The 23,324-nt window shown below is 47.6% G+C and overlaps 1 protein-coding gene across 1 annotated transcript in view; it reads left to right on the top strand.

The window, feature by feature from the left end:
- eys (eyes shut homolog) overlaps positions 1–23,324 on the top strand; it is a 184,547-nt gene that overhangs the window by 78,829 nt on the left and 82,394 nt on the right. Inside the window, exons 13-14 of the mRNA XM_035400963.1 lie at positions 1,769–1,992; positions 17,195–17,371. Coding sequence (XP_035256854.1) covers positions 1,769–1,992; positions 17,195–17,371 — 401 coding nt within the window. The remainder of the gene's footprint in view (positions 1–1,768; positions 1,993–17,194; positions 17,372–23,324) is intronic.

Genomic DNA, 23,324 nt, shown 5'->3' with positions numbered 1-23,324 from the left:
TACAGTACCTCTCACCTGCCCCCCAGGTACGGCCCGCTAACTCCGACCGTTTCCCCTAAACCCGAGAGATCAATCAGCCGCCCGGCCGAGGCTGACACGCCGCGGTTTAGCCGCTCGCGGTCGACACGGCCCGTCTGTACCGCGAGGCAAACCGACCTTCTTACGCAAGGAAAATTAAGCAGAGGAACGTGATGTCGTTGAGTAAACGTTCCTCTGAGACAGCACAGCGTGGGCTGAACCTACAGAACGATGCAGGCTGGGTATAGTTACTTGGTTTTCATGCATTGTGCTTTCAAGAGGATATGTTTATATTGAAATTTAGATTTAGTATTTCTAACTTGTGCAAAGCTCTAGTGGTTTTTCTGTCGAATAATGCTCCCAAGCGCTTAAAGTGAGGTCCCTTTGATACTTGTGAATTTGACATAGGTCGTGTGATAAGGATTAGCTTTGCTGGCAGGATGGTGCTCCACTCTTTGGTCCCTGCGTGTATGTTGTATGGGTGTGTGTGTGAGCGCATGTTTGCGTGTGATTCTGAAGATCTATGGTTGCGTGTCCGTGTATGTATGTAGGCAGTGTGGGGGGGGGGGGGGGGGGGGGGGGGGGCGCGGGTGAGGTCGTCAGTAACGATCTGCTAATTCCGCGCGCCGCACCTGCACCCTGTCACCGGCGGGGGGGGGGGGGGGGGGGGGGTTTTGGGGACAGATCCGTTATCGTTAGCCCGCGCGCGGCCATAAACGCCGCCACCGTAGCCGAGGCTGAACGCTGCTCAGCCGGTGACCTTTGCATAATGAGCGCGCCGCCGCCGCCAGGATGAGGCGTGCCCCCGTTTCGCTTTCCCCCCCAATAGAGGTTATTACTCTCACGGCCTCACCGCGCATCCGTCAGGCGTTAATGTTCCCGCGGCACGCGCCCCAGAGTCTTTACCACGTGTGTGTGCACTGCTGCCCTCGAGTCCTGCTGCACATTATCTCATTTTCATCTGCAAAAACGAACTAAAAATCTGAGAATGTAGTATGTTATATAATATTTACCGATACAGTATGCTTACTGTAAGTCAGGAAGGCATCTCAACCTGAGTTACAGTAGTAATACTGTAGTATCCCAACCTACTCCGATTGCCGTATATTTTAATTCATGGCTATTACTGTGTAAATATCTCAGAATCAGGGTAAGCTTATCAATGTTTTTTTTTAACTAATTTTCGCTTTGTCATTTTGTCATTTGTTATTTATCTTGTTCTTGCTTCATCTATTCTACTTTTCCCAGAACAAATGGCCTTTTTTCAGGTTAGTTCAAGGTCTGAGCAAATGCACTGCATATTGCAATAAAAAGTTTAGAAGATCTTAGGAATTTGACATTTTGTGTTTGATATTACATTTGATATTTCTGCTTATTTATTTAATTTTGGATTCTTTTAGCTGTCACCGTTAGGTGCCCTCTGTCTGGTTTGCAGCCCCTCTCAGCTGGCGTGAGGGAGACAGACTGAGACGGAACGTGCTGGAAGGCCGGCTTTTATTTCCGCCTGACGCCCCGCTCTGCCTTCCTCTCCCCGTGATTTGTGTTTGTTTGCTCATAAAGGTCAGGCCATTGAGCAGGAGCCGCCATTCAAAAAAAAAAAAACAGTCGTGACAACGGCTCGTGTCACCAGCTTCCTGTCCCCCCCCACCCCCCCCCCCCCGCACAGGAAATGCCAATCACGCCCCCCTATCCCACCCACCAACCCCCCCACCCCCCCACCCCCACCCCCGACCTGGTGTTTTTTTCCCAGGCGCCCCGGACTCAGCGAGACCCCAACAGCGAGCCATTTGGAGCGAGTGGACGGGACGGCCACGCCCCCCCCGGACCCCCCCTCGGGCCCCCCCCCGGCGGAGGCCTGTCGGGACGAGCCGTGCCGGAACGGAGGGACCTGTCGGCCGCGGCGCTCGCCCAGCGGGGCGGCGTCTTTCGGCTGCGACTGCCCCCTGCACTTCACCGGGCCGCTCTGTGACCAGGGTACGGCACCACCGCCACGCCCGCACCCCGTCTCCACAGCCACTTACCACACGCTTTCTGAGGGACACCACTTACCACACGCTTTCTGAGGGACACCACTTACCACACGCTTTCTGAGGGACACCACTTACCACACGCTTTCTGAGGGACGCCACTTACCACACGCTTTCTGAGGGACGCCACTTACCACACGCTTTCTGAGGGACGCCACTTACCACACGCTTTCTGAGGGACACCACTTACCACACGCTTTCTGAGGGACGCCACTTACCACACGCTTTCTGAGGGACACCACTTACCACACGCTTTCTGAGGGAACATAAACGCCAGAACAGCTCAGCGGTTCATTAGAATGTACATGGCAATGGGAAAGCAGGCGTGACCTCTGTCATCGTCTACGCATCACTTCCTCCAATATATCCTGCACTTTACACACCTGCAGTTCACAGACTGCAGACATGGAGACAAAGAGACAGGCAGGCAGGCAGACAGACAGACAGACATGGAGACAGACAGACAGACAGTCAAACAGACAGACAGACACACAGGCAGGCAGACATGGAGACAGACAGACAGTCAAACAGACAGACAGGTAGGCAGCCAGACGGATAAAAAGACAGACAGACAGAGAGTGGGGGAAATGTCTCCTCTCTTAAGGAAAAGTCTGTAAGGGAGATTTCCGCTACCTGCCAGTTTCCGCGACCTCACCTGGCCTGTCCTCTCCGCTCGCCCCGCCCCTCCTCCCGCCCCCTCCGCGCGCCGCTGAGGCGTCAGAGACTGAACCCCGGGGGAAAGGGGTGGGCGGGCAGACTGACAGCTCCCAGACAGCCCCGGCGAGGGGAAAAAAAACATATAAATCCCTTCCCCGATTACAAATGACGTCCACCCGGCCGACCCAGCGGCAGCAGAGCCGCCAAGAGAGAGAGAGAGAGACAGAGAGAGGGAGAGAGAGAGAGAGAGAGAGAGACAGAGAGAGAGAGAGAGAGAGAGAGAGACAGCGCCGTCCCGGTGAAAAAAACTGCCGCGTCACCCCAGGTGAAAAAAACACCGGGGAGGGAGGGAGGGAGAGAGGGAGGGAGGGAGGGAGGGGGGCGGCCGGCCGGCCGGTCACCGACGGGTCCTCCTCGCGCCCAGACAGCGGAGGCGACGGGGAATAATCATTTTTTTTTAAAGTTAATATTCACATCGACGCTCCTCTGTCATCGGCCCCGTCCTGCCTTTTGATTTAATTGGGCCGTTGAAGCCGGCTGTCATTAAAGCTTCTGTTCCCCCCCCCCCCCCCCCCCCCCCTCCGCTGACAGGACACGGTGAGTTATAATAATAAAGTGCCGGAGGGAAAGCAATCCGCTGAGTGATTCGCCCGTTCGTCTTTATTGGCTCGCGATTCCGGGCTCTTTAGAATAAGTGTACCATTAATCCTATCGCTCTTCTGTTCTTGTTTTTTTTTTGTGTGAGCTGTGTCACTCATTTTAAATAAAGTTTTGGATACGTAACTAACTATGTGCAGTATATAGATAAATGTAAATGTAAAGTGAACCAGCGGATCCACGGATACAACAGGCGGACAGAAGTTGTAGAAAGTTTTAACAGAAAGCCCACTTCCCGTTAGGCTCATCGTTCTGCCTGCAGTCGAGGGCTAATTTAGCATTGTGTCGAGCCTGATGTATAGATAGGGGCGGCTAGGTGGCGGGGTGGATGGATGCCTCCATTTAGAGACACATCAGCGAGTGCAGCGCTGGCTCGAATACAAATAAATTAACTTAAAACATGTGAGCTTAACCTCCCGAATTTATCAGTTTGATGCCCCAGACATTCTGGCAATCAGCGGTGTTTACCAATTATCTGCTTAATAATTAACGTTTTAAGATGTCCCCTGGCCACGAGAATGGAGTCAGCAGTCTTCCGGTTGCCAAGTGCGTATTGCTTAAAAGCTTTCTGTAACTGTGAGACCGGAGAATACCGGTTTCTATGACGCACGGTGTGCGTCTGTAGCGTTATATTACTTAGCTATGGTTTATATACAGACTCATTTTGCATGCAGAAAAAGCGTTCAATGCATTAAACTGTATTTGTACATGATGTGTTTTTCAGAGAGTGCTGGATTCTGTCTGTGAAGAGTCATCATGAAGAACTGCGTGCTCAATGTACAGTTTGTCGTTTGAGTTGCGTATTACATATAAAGACTCTGAAGGCCATTTGCGATGCTTTTATCTCAGTTGCTACCTTAATACAGTGTGAAAATGTTGAGACATTTCTCATTTGCGGATTGTGTTTTCCCGTACCTGAGTCGGATATTAGCAGTAGACTGCGGTCTAATGGGCAGTGGCTCTCTTTTACTGGAGCCCCAGCCAATGAGAACTGATAAATCTGAATTCCTGGCTCAACCCCCCCCCCCCTCCTCCCCCCTCTCACCAGGTGTATGTCTGCTGCGATTTTCCCGAGCCTCGTATGCAAAAGGAAGCGCGCGAGATGGCGAGAAGGATTGATGAACGAGTGAATAAGAGAGGGAGGGAGTTTCTTCAGGGTCGCTTATCTCTGCGCGGTTTCCTCGCGAACAGATGGACAGCCGGCAGCGGGAGAAGAGTGACTGACAGGGCTTTTGAAGTCCGCCATTTGAGACGAGGCTTAGCCGGCAGATAGCGCGTAGCCGAGGAAAGCGCGTGGCCGAGGAAAGCGCGTGGCCGAGGAAAAGCGCGTAGCCGAGGAAAGCGCATAGCCGAGGAAAGCGCGTGGCCGAGGAAAGCGCGTGGCCGAGGAAAAGCGCGTAGCCGAGGAAAGCGCATAGCCGAGGAAAGCGCGTGGCCGAGGAAAAGCTGGAGAACTCGAATGCTTATCGTATCGATGCGCATCTTGGCGGGCGGGAAATGTGGGGGTGTGGGGGGGAGAAAAGGGGGGTGGGGGGAGGGGCGTGAACACGCATCAACACCGCGTGATGTGTGAGGCCTTACCAGGGACGGGAAACACTGAAATGAAGCCGCTATCCGAACCAGCGACCGGTTGTGGCAGTGTTGCGGGGCCCGCGCGCGTAGCTGTTGCTAACTAAATGATGGATGCGGCCTGTCATAGAAGGCTTGATATTAGCTGTATTAGGTTTCCTTCAAGGGCGGCGGGATCGAGCAGCCGCACGGCTGAACGGAAGTCGCTGGCTGTTAGCGCCGCAAAATACAAACAACAGATTTTGATGAGCGAAATCAGGCTTCCTAAAGTGCGTAGCGTGTAGCGTCAAGCTCGCGGCGGGCGAAACATGCAAGTGAGATGCGATAATGAGATGCAGGCGGAGGAACATGCAAATTTCGCTGCCCCCTATTGGCTGAGAGAGCAGACTTCAAAGAGCTTTTATCATTTGCATGTTCCTTTGAGGGCTTCACTACTTTAAAACTCAGTAATGTGCATTTTCCATATAAAACAATTTTGCAGACAACATGAATACAATTGTGGCAGTCAAATAGCCTGCATGTTGACACCACACATCAGAACGTGTCCTAGGATACGTTTTACTTTGTGAAGATGAATTTTTGCTCAGTGACAACAGGGCGTTGGCAACAAGGCAAAAGGTGTTTTCATGAAGTGACACGATGTGACCAAATGTTAATCAGAAGGTGCACAAGACAAAGATTTCAAACTAAAATGCCTTTGATTAACCCAAGTTAGATTTATAAAGTTTATACTAAATAAACATATTGTATTTATAGATTGTGCACTGCATTCAAATTACGTGCTTTGAGAGCCAAAAAACATTCTTAGAAACAGTATTTGTTATTGCTTGCAGAGTTTTAATAGGAACATTTCCATCACTACATCCAGGTTATTTCTACAATCAGTATACCTACAAGTGGGTTTCCCTGTCTGTAAAGTATATTATTAAAATTATTCAGCTGTAGTTGATTTATAGTTACTTGTATCTTTTTTCCACCTCATGCAAGCGGTTTCTCCCAGACCTGGGTTTATAAGTAGTTCTGTGCAGCATTATTAAGACGAGTGCATGGAATATGATTTTATTGAATCGTTTTCTCTCGCGTTCCGTCTCTCAGATAAGCTCAGAACACAGATTTGTCTCTGCTAATATCCTTAGCGCACAGCAGACTTCATGCAGAAGTGGCTTAGCTTCGCCTAGCGGGCCTCGATTAAAGCTAGCGAGGTACCAAGCGATGGAGCGCTAGCGTCCTCGTGATGCTGATGACTGCTCCACCACGCAGCGGCGGCCTGCGTGTGCGGCAGTGTAGTGTAATGGGTAAGGAGCTGGTCTTGTAACCCGAAGGTCGCAGGTTCGATTCCCGGGTAGGACACTGCCGTTGTACCCTTGAGCAAGGTACTTAACCTGCGTTGCTTCAGTACATATCCAGCTGTATAAACGGATGCAGTATTTACATGCTATGTAAAAAAAAAAAAAAAAAAAGTTGTGTAACTCGCTCTGGATAAGAGCGTCTGCTAAATGCCTGTGATGTAATGCACTGGAAGGTCTTTGGACAGTGGCTGCAGACTTTCGGAGACTTTAGGAGACTTTAGGAGATAGCATAGCGGTAGCTCCTGTGCTTGGGCACGCAACCGCACGTCGCGCTCAACAGACGGCCGTTCCGGTTGGAGGGGAAAGGCGTTTGTTTATACATTTGGACCGGCGGCGGTTTTGTTTTGCAAATGAAGATGGAAAGAGGAAAAAGACTGACAGAGACAGGGGGGGGAAAAGGGATGTGTCTGAATTATGGCATCTCAATGCCCCCCCCGTCACATCCAACAGGAATTCAGCTCGATGCAAAACAGCGCTGAGTTTCTTAAGCTTTGACGCCAAAGGCCTGCGCTGAATGCGATTATTTCCTTCGAAATAATGTTTCGGTTTTTGAGCCAAATAGCGTACCTTTGTTGAGCTACGGATTAGTGGATTCGGCATAATAACAGCACGTGTGTTTTCCCTCTAATCGACGCGTTGCTCGGGCGGCGAAAGTCTTGCGTGGATTTGGGAGGGCTCGCTAATTACATTTCTCTGTGAAGCTAACGCGGCCGTCATTGGTATTCCCCTCGTAGCCGCGCGCCCCTAGATTCAATTTCCTGTCTTAATGGGCTGTAGGTTTACAGAGCATAAAATGTTTGAGGGTCTTCAAACTGTGGCGGGATGGAGCGGAGACTCTGGGCGCTTTTTCCCGATAATGCCGAGTTTATCTGCAAAGGCCGGCGTCCCAGCAAGCGGCAGCCTGCCGATAAAGGCCAAGCTTTATCGGCCGATCCCCGCCGCACAGCGGCGTGCGTGCTGACGAGAACCAAACCCGCGTCGCGTTCCATCGAAATGTCGCGTTTTTATGCCTCGCTTTCAAAAGGCGCATTAATTGTAAACGTTATGTTACGACCGAATGTTACGCTTTCATTCGGTATAGCTTTCCTGATACCACTTTATTCTCTCTATCTGTCGCTCTCTCTGCCTTTCTCATTTGCGATTATGCAGTTCAATTTAAAGACTTTTATTTAAATCCTTTCAAGTTTCAAACTTTAAGATTTGTGAAGTAAAGGGCCTCCATTGTTCGGCTGAATTTTTTCGGGCGTAAAAATCTGTTCAGTTCCGCGGAGCGAAGTATTAAATATGCAGCGTGAGCTTCCTTCAGGCTGAGTCAGACACAGCGAGGAAACGCTCAGCTCCGCCCCCTCCGTCCCCCAGCGTCCGCAGGCCTGCTGGACGCTCGCACGGAACGCTGGCGACCGCCTGCTTCCTCCGGCCGCCGGTGAGCGTACCCGCCGAGCGGAGGGGAGAGAGTGAAGTTAGGAGAGCGGGAGGGCTGAGGAGGGTAATTTCAGCCGGGCAGTAATGACAGCCTGTCACCGTGATGAAGCGCTTTTATTTGCTCTTCAGCACTTTTCTGCTTCTGCCAGTTATTCAAATCTCACCCCCCCCCACCTCCCCTTATCCCCCCTCACCCCCCCACCTCCCCTTATCCCCACTCACCCCCCTCACCTCCCCTTATCCCCACTCACCTCCTCTTTCTTCCCCTTATCACCACTCACCCCCCTCACCCCACCCCTCACCCCCCCCACCTCCCCTTATCCCCAATCACCCCTCCTTCACCTCCCACCACCCCACCCCTCACCCCCCCACCCCTCACCCTCCTCAGACCCCCCTCACGCTCCCTGTCACCGCACACACACCCCCTCATCCCTCCTCACCCCCCTTACTCCCCTCACCCCCCCTTGCTTGCCTTTTTCTCCTGTATTCATGTCCTTTGAGTCATTGTGGTGACTCACTCTAACGTGCCACGCCATTGATGTTATTGCACACACGTATCTTTTACATCCGAGGCTGTTTCCTGAAGCAGTTAAGCTTGAGCACCTCACGCGAGTGTACAGGGCTGTGCACCCCGCCTGTCTAACGGACACGCAGCCTTCTCACGTGCGCAGAAGCTCCGCCCCTCAGCTGCTTCCATAAAGGTTCCATTTAAAGTTCTTCCACTGAAAAATGTATATATATCTTTTTTAATTGGTTGTACTATTGTACTGTAGCTTATTTGTTCATTTTCCTGGCATCTGAAATACTTCTTCGATTGGACCTTTCCTGTCCCCTTGACTCATAAAAATAAATAAGTTAATGAGACTCGATTAAATTACCACGCTAAAATGCATTATGCAGTTTAGTCATCATGGATTTGGTTAAAAGATGTTTTGTTTTTGTTTTTTTTATTCCAAAAAGCTTTATCAACAGTTTTAAGCGGGTATTTGCTAACTGTACATTTCAGAAAGAAAAAAAAAAGATCTGAATTAAATATATGTTTTTATGAGCAAAAATAAATAGGACAGTTATTAGAGAACAAGCTCTCTCGTGTTTGCAGAGTTGCTTCTGTTTAAATCATACGCAAATGACCTACATATTATGTTTCTGGCTTCTCACAACCGGATAATTAGAAATGGCCTAGATTTTATAATGTATTGAGAAGGAATCCAAACTTGTCAGGCATCCTTTTCTCTTTCATTACTGTGCTTGGTATCGTATATGAACGCACACACTACACAGTACTTAATTGTATAAGTCATTCTCTATGAGAGCACCTGCTAATTTTTCGTAATGTGTTGCAGTGGCAATATTGACTCTGAGCAAGTAACATGCTATTTAGGTTAATCAGACAGTGTGCAGATGGGGGGGTGGGGTGGGGGGAGGACACAGGTGAGTAATGAATTGCTGAATGATACAGTGGCCAGGATTAAATTAAAAGTTTGAGCTACTCGCAAATCACTTGCTGTGCATTTATTTATTTATTTATTTATTTATTTGCCTTAATTTGGACTTGTTTTCACAACTTGCACGAATCAAGCGAACGGTAAAAAGTACCAAATGAGCCGAGTAATTAAGTGGAGATCTGCTTTCTGCTCCCCTGCTAGTCCGAGTAGGCTAGCCCTCTGAATTAGGAGTACGCGTAGAGGCTCTCTGGGTTGTAGAACTCGATACACTGTCTCCTGCAGTCGGTAAAGGAACTGGGCTTTTGGCCAGGAGGTTGCGCGTTTGATTCCCTGGATGTGGCACGGCGATTATAGCCCTGACCCCCATGCTGCTGGAGTCGATATGTGGTTGTATAATGTAATAATAGGGTTCTAAAGTGCTGAACTGCCCCTCAGCGTGGAGCGTCTGCCAAGCGAATAATTAGGAGCGGATTCATCACCCTGGTGACACCCCGACTAGCCAAGTAACGTTTTAAAGGGTTTTTAATGTTTTTAAATGTTGTCATGATTTTGTCCAGTTACAAACAGCATTTATTTATTCCTAAATAGATAGATAGATAGATAGATAGACAGACTGCATGGCCAAAAGTATGTGGACACCTGACATTCAACATCTCATCCAAAATTATGGGCATTATTATGGAGCTGGTTCTCCATTTGCGGGTATAACAACCTCCACTCTTCTGAGAAGGTTTTATACTAGATGTTGGAGCATTTCTGCAGGGATTTTCTTCCATTCAGCCAGAAGAGCGGTAGTGAGGTCAGGCACTGATTGGGCGATTAGGTCTGGCTCGCAGTTGACTTTCCCATTCATCCCAGAGGTGTTGGATGGGGCTGAGGTCTGGGCTCTGTGCAGTGTCCCTGGGGGCATTGTCATTCTGAAACAGGAAAGGGCCTTCTCCGATCAGTTTGGGAAGCACACAATCGTCTATAATGGGATCGCATGCTGTTGCATTAAGACTTGCCTTCACTGGAACTAAGGGACCTGGCCCAAACCATGAACAACAGCCCCAGACTTTTATTCCTCCCTCACCAAACTTTACCATTGGTACTGTGCATTCAGGCAGGTAGTATTCTCCTGGCATTTGCTAAAACCAGATTCATCCGTCAGACTGCCAGATAGTGAGGCGTGATCCATCACTCCAGAGAATGCTCCAAAGTCCAAGGCGCTGTGCTTTGCACCACTCCAGCCGACACCTGTGCACGGTGGTCTTGGGCTTGTGTATGGCTGCTCAGCCATGGAAAACCATTTCATATAGTTTAGACAGACAGACATACAGACAGATAGATAGATAGATAGATGTGACATGTTTTCTGCTGATGGTGGAAAGTTGTAATAACATCGCTGCAATGTTTCTGTTCACCAGGGTTCTACACAACGTTACTGCAGCATCACTGCAGTGTTACTGCAGCATTACTGCAGTGCTGTAAAAAGCTGCAGTAGCATTATGTGGAAGCTGACACAAAATCTTTTTTTTCTCGTGCCCCGTGCCACCACAGATGCCAGGTGCCCGTAAAAGCCAAACGGAGCCTTCCGTCTCATTACCGGGGTAACCGTGCCAGGCCGAGCGTTCTCCGGGACCCTGTCCTCCGCACCTCTGAGCTGATCGGTCATGTAAGGCCAGCGGAGCACTGCCAAAATCTCCTTGACTCCCCGTCCCAAAAAATGCCAGAAAAGGGCCAGCTTACCCCCGACCCCCACCGCCTATCCCCCCCTACCCAACCCCCCCCCCGGCCCTGCTCCCCTCCGCACCGCACACGCCTCCGTTTGTGCAGAGAGTGCTAATTCCTGGATAATTAAGTAATCCGCCGAAATGCCACCCGTCTCCCCAGGCGAGGCGACACAGCAGCGGGGGGCCTATTTTCGGGGGCCGGGCTCATTTGTATTCCCCCGTGGGAAATATCACATAATCAAGCGGCCCGACGTATTAAATAATTCTTACGAGGCTCTCCGGCGCCTCGAACCCGGGCGAATCACGCGCTCCCCCCCCCCCCCACACACACCTCCCATCCCCCCCCCCCCGCCACAAGACTGATCGTCCCCATTTGCATCTTCCGCGGGTAACTTGACCCGTATTAATGAGCCATTCCCCGATGTGGCGTGTTTTTGTTTTTTTTGTTTTTTCGGTGAAAGGCATCGTGGGTAATTTCGGGCCTCCGCGGCTCCCTGGATTCGGTCCCGATGCGCAGGTGTTTCTCAGGCGGGGCCGCGGGCCCCAGAGACGCGCTAAGCGGTCACGCCGCGGGAGCGGAGCGCGGGGGAGCGCCGCAGGCGCTGTAGTCATGTGACCGGTGACCCGCGGGGCGGTGTTCCGGGACACGGCTGTCTTCGCCGGTCGCGTGTTCAGTTGTGACCTCTCATGTCCGGTCACAGTGGCTCTTCTTAAAATTTTTTTTTAAATCTTGGTTGGGTAAATCACAATGTTAAGCTGATCAATGACCTGAGATAAGGCACTGAGCTTTATGATAAGCACTAAGCAACCCCAGGTGGGCGGAGCGAGGGCCATGTGGGCGGGGACAGGGGCGGGGGGGGGGGGGGGCGGGGCCATGGCACGTTGGGCGGGGCACGGGCCAGTCACTGACGTCCCAGCGTGCATCAGATTCCATGTTTGCGGCCGGGGCAGGCCCCCAGGCGGCACGGATAGCGACGACATCCCAACAGCTCTGGCTTCAGTTATAACTCCAACATCCAAAGGCCCAGAACCAGAGCACTGCCAGAACCATGTCAGCCCAAACCAGCCTGCCTGCCGCGTGATAACAGATCCATGTCCATCTCCTCCCCTTCCTTCACTCTTTCATCTCTGCTTTGACATCTTCACTACATTGCAATCCGCATGCAGTACATCCAAAGCAGAGGAGTGGAGGCGAGAAATCTGGTGCTCCTGTTCGGATAGAGCCAGTCTTAGCAGTTTGTGTAAGCCCTAAACTGAAAGTTTAATGATCAGAAAATAAAGAAATAAGCCGAAGACTCAATTTTTGGAGAACACCCCCCCACCCCACCCCCCCCCACCCTCAGAAATATAATGGAACAGTGCGGGGGCGCACAGAGTGGGAGAGCAGGAAACCTCTCAGACCGGGCTCTCTATTGATCACGGGCTCTCAGATTGCCTCGTTACCAGAGAGCCGCAGTCTTCATAAATCCAGCGCGGACCCCCGCCCGATCGCTCACTGCTCAAATGGGCGGGAAATCCCCCAGAGGGGCCGGAGAAAGCAAGCGCGGGGGCGATGGGGGGGGGGGGGGGCGAAGGTTTAACGTCCCGGACCCGCGAGCGTGCTCCCCGTACCTCCCCTCAATCGCCATCCACCCCACCCCCCCCCCCGCCCCCCCTATCCTCTGATAATTTCTCCGCCAGCCATAAAACACACTATCGATCGGGCGGGAGAGCTGTAAATGTGATTTAAAGGGCGCTTTATTGAAAATGTGGCCCTTTTCACGGGACGCGGTCAGTCTCCGCTCCCCCCCCCACCCCCCACTCTGTTCGGACGGGAGACGAAAGGTGTCCGTTTGAGCACGTGCGACAAGGATGAATGGCGAAAACATGAGACAGGTGAAATGTGACGCCGTGCCCTCCCAGCAGGCGTGAAGACGCTCAGACAAGCGCTGGCGGGGGGAAAACTCTGGTCTTCAGCTCTCTGGAGCATCCGGCAGTTTCCGCGTAGTCTGCGACTGGCGAGACTGTTTTCGCTCTACGAGTATCTTTACCGTGGCAGCCGGGGTGAGTCCCTCTGCAAGTGCGACTGCCAAATAAATAAGTAAATAAGTAAGGAAATGAGAAGAAAAAGAGTTTTATTGTTTAAGAGCGATCGATAGTTAAAGCTCGAGGCGTGTACCCCGGAGAGACGGTGTTGCTGTGGCAGCTTTGCTCGTTGGTGCATCGGAGTGGCTCGTTAAATCATATCTCTCGTCCTGTGAGAAGCAAACGCTGTGACCGCATGCATGTACCGCACGTGTGTGATTGACAGGTCCGGCTGAGACAAATGGTGAGAATCAGAAGACATCCACAAATCTCCCAAATGACTCATTACTGCCCAACACTTTGTCACATTAGATCTTCTGGGAAACTAACAGCATTTGGTCTGTTAATCGCAAAGCTGTGTAGTTAGGCAAACCTGTATGGTACTTAACCTTGGGCAATGCATTTATCTATCCATCCTTCCATCCATTATGTATACCTGCTCATCCTGGTCAGGGTCACGGGGGGTGCTGGAGCCTATCCCAGCATGTATTAGGCAAGAGGCAGGGATACACCATGGACAGGTCGCCAATCTATTGCACACCATGCACTCACCATTCACTCACACACTCAGACTGATGGACAATTTACTGTAGAGTCTCCAATTAGCCTACCTGCATGTCTTTGGACTGTGGGAGGAAACTCCACACAGAAAGGTCCAAGCCAGGAGCAATATATTTATTTTTTTATTTTTTTATTTATTCCCTCAGGTTATCACAAGCTTGCTGCCACATTAATTAACCCAAAAACATAGTGTAATTTAGAACATGTGATGGGTGATGTAATGGTAAATTTGTCACTGAAAGTTAAGGACAGAGCTCCGCAGTCTGAACAGGAAGGAGCTCCTCGATCTTAACAGGAAACAGGAAAGAGCTCCTCGGTCTGAACAGGAAAGAGCTCCTCAGTCTGAAGAGGAAACAGGGAAGAGCTCCTCGGTCTGAAGAGGAAACAGGAAAGAGCTCCTCGGTCTGAACAGGAAAGAGCTCCACAGTCTGAACAGGAAAGAGATCCTCGGTCTGGACAGGAAAGAGCTCCTCGGTCTGAACAGGAAACAGCTCCTCGGTCTGAACAGGAAAGAGCTGCACAGTCTGAGGAGGAAAGAGCTCCTCGGTCTGAACAGGAAAGAGCTCCTCGGTCTGAACAGGAAACAGCTCCTCAGTCTGAACAGGAAAGAGCTCCTCGGTCTGAACAGGAAACAGCTCCTCGGTCTGAACAGGAAACAGCTCCTCAGTCTGAACAGGAAACAGCTCCTCGTCCTGGACAGGACAGAGCGCTGACAGGGAGATGCTGGGCAAACGTACGACCCGATGCCGGAAGCGGTCGCACTCTGTCTCTCTGAGTGAATGCTATTGACCGCTGCACCGGCCCCTCCTCATTCACAGCTTGATTTGTGGACCTCTTGTGTCAATCTATTTGCCGAGGAGAGAGTAGGCCAGGGCGAAAGGTCGCGAAAGGCTAATGTGCCGTAAACGACAACGCGTCTGATCGAGTCAGCGCAGGGAGACAGTCCTTCCCGGGCTCCAATTAGAGCCCCGGATGTACCTCTGTAAAAGAGGTTTGCAGAGTTCAGCCTCCTCATTGCTACTGTTGCTCGCAGCTCATAGTAAAAGCCCATTACCCACTATTGCACATGGAGAGTGCATTACATTACAGGCATTTAGCAGACGCTGTTATCCGGAGCGACTTACACAACGTTCTACATGGCATTTACATTGCATCCATTTATACAGCTGGATATATACTCAAGGGTAATCAAGGGTACTCAAGGGTACAAAGGCAGTGTGCTACCCGGGAATCGAACCTGCGACCTTCAGGTTACAAGACCACCTCCTTACCCATTACACTGCACTGCAGCCTTACACATTGCTTTAAAGCTGAAGATAAAGGGATAATGATATGGCTGAAAATTGTGATATCATCATAGCAGGCACAAAGGTACACTTATGTGGGCGTCCGCGGTGCATATACTGGCTGCCAGGGTCTGGCTTTTCAGGCAGGAATCGAGAGCTAAGACCCTCCTGTCGGATTGCAGCGGTAGGAGTTATAAAGTAAATATCTGTCGAATGTGGCGTGCTGAAGCTTGCACCCTCCTCTCTGGGTTTGTTGTTTGACCCCATAAAATATTCAGTGACTCATCCCGTCCCTCGGCTATGAAAGGATATATATATTTTTTTTTGTTTTTACTTTTGAAAAGTCTTTTTACCCCCACAAGCCAGGATGCCAGAGCCATCGCAGATTCCACTTCGCTGCTTTTCTACTGTCAGAGGCCCTGTGTGGTTCCTCTCAGACAGACACACAGGCACATGTACACACGCACACACACAAACATATTCTCTCTCTGGCTGTATCTCTCTCTCTTTCTCACTGTCTCTTTCTCTTGCTGTCTCTGTCTCTCTCTGTGGATCTGTCTCACTCTCTCTATCTCTCTGTCTCTCTCATACACATACTGGGAAACACACAACTTAGGTTTTGAATAAAGTGAACTAGCAGTATTTCTCTCTAGCAACAAGCTGTAAAAAAATCCTACATTGCAGTTCTTAAGCTTTTAAAATAACAATTATTCAATACAATGTATAAAAGGTATTGACTCTGGGCAGTGTTTTAGCTGAAGGGAATGTGTATGCTGGGATGAAGTCCGACCATAGTCTGACCTCACAGATGAGCTGGACTGTAGGTTGACCGTACTATGACCTCACAGATGAGCTGGAGTGTAGGGTGACCATACTATGACCTCACAGATGAGCTGGAGTGTACGTTGACCATACTATGACCTCACAGATGAGCTGGACTGTAGGGTGACTATACTATGACCTCACAAATGAGCTTGACTGTAGGGTGACCATACTATGACCTCACAAATGAGCTTTACTGTAGGGTGACCATACTATGACCTCACAGATGAGCTGGACTGTAGGGTGACCATACTATAACCTCATAGATGAGCTGGACTGTAGGGTGACCATACTCTGACCTCACAGATGAGCTGGACTGCAGGATGACCATACTCTGACCTCATAGATGAGCTGGACCATGCTGTTGCAACAGAGGAAAATCTGGCTTGTGGCAGAATCTTGGCAACAAAATGGTTAAACTCATCCTCGTCTTCATGTAAACTCCTTAATACACATTTCATTAGATGCCAGTTTGTACAGCATTAGGGCAGACCTGTATCTCTGCTGCCAGCTTGGGTCAAATCAGGAAGGGTTCGAATGAAGAACCGGAATGTTCTGTGGACTGATTAAAGCTCAAAGTGAGAGTAAAGTTCTTTACTTCTGAAGATTAGTCATCGATTTCTGTTTTGTGGTTGTTGAATGCCCTAGGCATTGTTTTGAGCTGAAGTGGATTATGGCAGCACCTGTTCCTTGTTTTGTGGGGTTGCTTTGGTGATGGAGCGTAATTAAGTGATTTTATCATTTCACTTAATTCACTTTTGGAAGTTAACTCGCAGGTACAGGTGAGCAGTCTGAAATAGATGCGTGGTGGGTTTTTCAAAATTACACAGTTGCTTATAACGTTCTATGAACTGTTCATGAACTGTTTCTGTTACTAATGTTTCATAGAACCTATTATCTCTGTAAAGATTGTCTTTGCATACAGTTTAATCCTCTGTGGCCCTTGTCTTTTTTGAATATCACACTGATGTTACTGGGAGACTGTAAATTGTTGCTGTGACAGGCCCTGAAAATAATAATAATAATAATTATTATTATTAGAATTAGAATTATAACAATAATAACAGTACATTTTCATGTCTTACTTCAAGGTCTGCCGCTAGGTCCTCACCGTTAACCAGATTTTTTTTTTTTTGTCTACAGTTGAAGTGTTTTTGCAAATTTCACATCTTTGTGGAAATAAAGCGAGGAGAAGAGAATGAATTAAACACAATTAGTTTCTCTTTTTTTCTCTCTCTCATTTTATTTAATCTCGGCAGAATTTCTTACATGATAATCTGTTTAATTAAGCAACAGGGCATTCATCCATTCTGGTAGCTTTCATTTATCTCTGAGCAGAAACATAAAAATACAAGAGAAAATTGTTCTGGGAAAATTTTCTTAATCACTGAGGGCCCCAATTGGAAACAGAAAGCTTTGGGATTTTTACTGGGTTAAGGTAGTGTATTGCTCTCTTATTTTCCATTTGAAAATGGAGCGCCAAGAGAAGGTTTCTTGGAGTAGAGGGAGTGTTTAGTGTTCCAAGACCTGTGTCGAGAAAGTTACATGGGAAATCATCTCGAACGTACGCTCGCTTGATAAACCTTGTTTGATTTTCCTTTCCAGACACTGCTGTATTCTTCCCCTCTTTCGACGGGACGTCGTACCTGGAGATGCCGTTCCTTACCTCTCTGCTGGGGACCGAGGGGAATGGGAGCGCTCTACCGCCCCCGGAGGCGGGATATGTAGTTACACTTTATTTGACCGTGAAATCGAACGCGTCCCTGGGCTCCATCCTCTACAGTGAGTACAAAAGCCTTGCGGTTTCCCGTTGCATATTTCAACCCCTCTACAGCCCTGCCCCCAGAGAAAGCCCGAGTCTTCACAGTTCTTTAGAGAGTAGTAATTAAGAATATGCAAATCTGTTAGATTTAAGGGGGTGGTGTTCTGGGTAGCACTGTTGCTTCACAGCAAGAAGGTCTTTGGTTCAAATCCCGGACCGGGCCTTCCTGTGTGGAGTTTACATGTTCTCCCTGTGTCCTTCGGGTACTCCGCTTTCCTCCCACAGTCCAAAGACATGCAGGTTAGGCTAACTGGAGAGTCTAAATTGCCCATAGGTATGAGTGTGTGCGGGAATGGTGTGTGTGCCCTGCGATGGACTGGTGAACGGTCCAGGGTGTATTCCTGCCTCTTGAGCAATGCATACTGGGATAGCCTCCAGCACCTCCCGCGACCCTGACCAGGAATAAGCGGGTGTAGATGATGGATGGATGTTATGTTTTAAGAATTATTTTAATTTAATAATTCAGGCTCATCGAGGCCAAGGCAACAGACTGTCATCATGGAATAAGCTAAAGACACCCACTCACTTTGTAACAAAATGGCTGTGCTGTGTATTCCTCCCTCTGATGTAAGGTAGCACAGTGAAAACTGCAGAAGACGGAGAGAGTTTTGGCCCTGAATGAAGCCTCTTTAGCTTTCTCAGATCGACTGAAATATTCATACGGCGTTTGAAGCTCACCATCTCCGCGGTAACATCCTCCCACTGACTGACTCTGGGTAACTAGTGAGTTCCTCAACGCAGAGGACTGGAATCACAAGTACACAGCTGTACATGAGTCGAGGTATCATAGCAACAGCACCTGACGGTACTGACAAAATGAGAACTGGGGAATTGTCATTTATACAGTTACATAAAACGTCTTATTCATATTTACTTATAACTCTGTTCTGTAGCTCTTTGCTAGTTTTCTTTAGGCTTTTGAACTTCTTTATATTCAGTCTGTTCTGTTCCGTCTCTTCACAGTTTGTGCAAGTTTCGGGCTTTTTTAGGTTCTCGGTGGGGGCAGACAGAAAAGTTCACCCGCTGTAACCCTCCCTAAGAATGCGAGGATGACCTCTTTTGTGAATACAAGCTGGAAATATTAAATATCTTAGCCTTCATATCTCTGCCTGGGTCTGTGGGAAGCTTATCTGGTCAGCTTGTAGGACTTGAGGAACGGAGAAGTGTAGCGGGCTGCTGGGAGGCTCGCTCGGGATAAGACCCCACGCTGTGGTGCTGAGATGAGCCCCGCGGTCTCGAATCGAATCCGGACTGTGTCTGGTTACTCAATAGGGCAGTTGGGCATTGCAATGGCCAGGGCATGGGAGGGTTCAGGCAGTTTGGGGTCTGTGCTTCATCAGTCTCTAGCGAACCCTGCAGGTAGACCCAGACGTTGCATGTGAAAGCCGCATATGAAAGGTCTTCCTCTGACTCTGCTCTGTGTGAGCTCAGCTGTAGTCTGCAGTGTGAAAAGCACCATGCATTTCAGAAGCAAAGCATTCATGTGGCTGTGGTTGCAGACAATAGGTCAGTCTAAATTGGGGTGGAAATGTAGATATGCCCAATGTTATGCCAAATTTTTTTTTTTTTTTCTTGCAGAACTTGTGTTATAGAATTCGTAATCATTTATTTATTTATAAAAGATGTGTTTTACTAGTAGTACAGGAGAAACCAATGAAGAATCAAGTAATATCTGCTGATGTTGCTTGGCCAACATAGCATAGCAACATATCTTGCCATTTAATTCAGAATTTGTTTTTTGATAGTATTTGATAGTACTTTTTCCTGTTAAAAAAGGCTAGTTGAGTCATTACACTAGCAGTTGGTTAGCTAGCTAGATGACATGATGGTTTGTTTGGTGTTTGCTGAATTGTCTACTAACAAGGTACCTAACCAACTAAGCAGTCTTTATGTTTGTCTAAGTAGTTAAGGAGTTTGGTCACATTGGGCATAATTTCAATGTCATTAAATTATATTGTTTCGGGCCCAGAACTAACGTTCAAAGGCTAAACCTAGGCCGACCGTGTAGCACAGTCCGTCGGGTGGCTGACAGTCAACTCTGACAGGGATCCCACCGTGTGGCCAGGGGTTCGATTCATTACTCTGGCTCTCTCTACACTGCGCTTCCATCTTTATCTGTCACAATCAACAATCTCTGCTCCCTACCGGCATGCATAAAGAGAAAATGGTGGACTGTCCTCTCTCCTTTACAGATGAGCAAATACTGCTGTAAAATGTCTACAATCAATAGGAGATCTTCTCTGGTCTGCATAAGTCTTTCCCTATATTTCCCTATATAATAGTAGAACTTTGTTTCCTATCTGAAAAAAAATTTAGTGAGAGATTACAAAAAATCTATAATATGCAAAAAAAATCCAAATTGGCATTTAGTTTAGTGAGTGCAAAAAAATTAATCAATTTCCCTTTTTAAATGACTCAACTTAAATCTAAACTGATAAGTTCCAAGCTGGGCTTCACTGAACAGACCTGCAATCAATCCATCTTGGCTTTCCACACTAATCTGTGTAATGATATATGCAGCAGCTGATAGATTTTGCAATATTGAGGCTTCTTGTAGACGCCCATCCATCATGCTAACTTCCATTTCCCATATAGTCTGTGCTATTGCCATTGCCTAATTACACTGAGTGTATGACTGGACAATTAAAGGACATTAAAGGTGGTGGACATTAAAGATTAATACTGTATTGAATTGAATACTGACATCATTAAATTTTTATAGCTGATGTGGGCATTATATAGTTAATGTGAGCATCTGAAAATGTACTTCCACAGGTTAGGATTTTGGCTAATTGCATGTCTTTCAGCAATGCTTACTTGGGAAAAAAAAACAAAAAACTTTTAGATATGCTTTTCATAATTGAATGTTATGTAAATGTGTTACAGAGTGGGTGGAAGTGATGTTCTAAACAGCTGTGGGAACATGAGGGGGTTTGGGACAAGTCCACACCACCGCCATCTTGTGGAAGGGCTAACCGAATGCGCAGGCAGAGGTGTGTATGTGATTGGATTCGCAGCGTTATGCTGACTTTGTCTCTCCCCCAATACGAGGTCAGCTGCCTTAGAAGGCAGTATTTTCACTATTTTCGCTATTTTTCGCACTTGTCCTTCGTAGGCATGTCCCTAACCGAAGTCATCAAAAAATACGTCCTTCTAGGGTGCCTTATTTTGTTTGAATTTGAAGGCACCGTCTGATGCATCCTTCAGCTGGGAGGCTATCCCATAGGTCTTTGCAGTTTCCTTAGACTTCTCACTTCTGTTAAATTAATGGCAACTCCAGCGAAGCGGTGGAAATGTGAATATACAGTGAACTCGATAATTTGTTGTAGTTAAATCTGAAAGTACATCTAAAAGTATACTGCAATAATGTATTTAATGGTTTTAAGCCTCAGTCAGTTTCCCCTGAACTAGCCCGCTAGCTTGCTAGTAGTCGCATTGCTTCCCAATACTGGAGTATGCAGCAGTATCCATACTGGAGTATATTATGTACTCAGCTGAAAATGCCCTTGATATTATGTGGGTAAAAAAGTGAAAACTGATCCCAGATTAACCCACCTTCACCTCTACACGAGCAGCATACCTGCTTAATGACACATTCACATAGACCAGTTCCTCTGTGATCACTCATACATTGGGATATGATAGCCCGGGATTGATAAATATCAAACGTGTAAATATAAAAACATAGATAAACACATTTTCTCATTAGAATGTTCTCTTTAAATTAATCACTCAGATTATATATTCATATTTAACACGGCTGTATTGTTTTTTTAGTCTGCAGTGAAGGCCTTCTGGTAAAAAAAAATTAAATAAAAAAAAAAACCTTGTGGTTGGTAAGCCACTCGTTGGAATTGTGCCAGCTGTGACTGGTCACCATAGTAACACCCGTTCATATTCAGGAGGAACAGATTTAAAATATGCACAAAAAACATTATTTTCTAGGAACAATTAAAAATGAACACACAGCATTGCTTTGGGCCCAGTGGGCAAGGCAAGCCATATCTGTGCCTACATCTCATTCAGTCTCCTGTTCTTAATGATTTAATTAGTCCAAGCTTTTATGTGACTGATTCCAGCCTTTGAATAGCAGCCGTTTAATAGCTGTCCCTAAATCAAACATTTGCAAGGGAACTGGAAAAGTTTGCTCGGTTTTGGGGTTTTTTTTCAGTTGCACGGAGTGTAATTGACCTGAAGTTGTATGCATTGTGTATGTGTTAATATGTAATGCAATTGCTTGAAAGAAAGTTAAGGTGTGTCAATACTTTGCACAAACTGGCAGTGCATACTTAGGAATTGTAGATGGGTTTAGACAGGGCTCTTGTCTCAAGACATAAAATAAAGTTTATTTATTTATTTATTTATTTATTTATTTATTTATTTATTTATTATTTATTTGTTTATTTATTTTGCTACACCCTGCCTGGCGTATTTTCTCTATTGAAGCCGTGGTATTGGTTTAGAGCTTACAGGCATTGAAGGTAAGCGAGGTGGTTCTGGTCGTTCTGTGTGGTTGTGGTTGTGGGGGGGGGGGGGGGGGGGCAATTTCATGGCGTGGTTTGGCTGCATGTGCCACACACCCATGTGATCGCCCTCCACACCCGTCGGATTGTGGCTTCTGTGTCCGCAGAGTATCGGTGACCGCCCGATGGCTCAAGGAGCGTGACCTCTGTCGGGTCGCCGCGTTAGACCCGATCGAGCGTTTACTGTGCGCGTGAGGCGTTTAATATTTATGGGTACTAGCAAAAACCGGAGGACTTCCAGCACCTGCTGTGCCTCGCTCCCCTAATAAACATCAGTGCAATTACAATGGGCTTCCAGCAGCTTCGCTGCGCGGATCTCTGACAATGATACTGACAAAATAGCAACAGGGCTCCTGCACATGCGGCGTTCGGGCCCCTAATGACCACAATAACAATGTTTTATTCATTATGTTCACGAGTACACTTCCACTTGTTCACACACACACACGCACACACACGCACACACGCATGCATGCACATTCACACAGACATGCACACACACACGCACACACATGCACACATATACACAAGCACATGCATGCAGGCACACACACACACACACACATGCATGCACGCACACACATACACACACACACACACACATGCATGCAGGCACACACACACACACACACATGCATGCACGCACACACATACACACACACACACAGTCACACACACGCACGGATGCATGCATACAGGAACACACATATGCACACACACACATTCGCTCATGCATGCACGCACACACAGGCACACACATACACAAACGCATACACACATCCACACGCACGGTCACACACACACACACACACACACACTCTGAAATGTTGGTTGATATTTGCAAAGGTCGCTCTGAATGTACTTGGCATTATCTAAAAGAATGTGGTTTTTTTTTCCTGGAGAAAAAAAATGGGAATTAATTCTAAAAGGAAAAATGTCAGCCTCTTTCACATTGGAAAGTTTTTGGACTCTTCAATAGACTTTTAAATTGAATTTGCACTATATATTTAAATATATATATATATATATATTTGGGGAGGGATGAATTAAGGCTCTTTACTGTTAAGTCTGTGTGTTGCATCATTAAGTTATTCATATTTAAATAGTTAAGCCTACTTGCCAACTGCAGCACTAAACAAATTTCTATCCCTCTACACTTAGTCTACAAATACTTCTGTTGCTTAGTATTTTTCTATGATTCATTTATCTTACATTCTGTTCCAATTAAACCTGGAAAAAGTACCTTTTCTATCACATACACTCCTGGCACTGATATCTTTCAAACAGTCTACAACTTCCTGAAGATAGAAAGACCAAATTTTAATGCCGACATTCACAACATTCATTACACAGTAAATATTGAAGGTGTGCAGCGACGAAGCTGTATCTC

Source organism: Anguilla anguilla, chromosome 18 (assembly GCF_013347855.1).
Source record: "Anguilla anguilla isolate fAngAng1 chromosome 18, fAngAng1.pri, whole genome shotgun sequence".
NCBI lineage: Eukaryota > Metazoa > Chordata > Actinopteri > Anguilliformes > Anguillidae > Anguilla > Anguilla anguilla.
The sequence above is the reverse complement of the archived record's forward strand: the minus strand, read 5'-3'. Positions and strand labels throughout refer to the sequence as shown.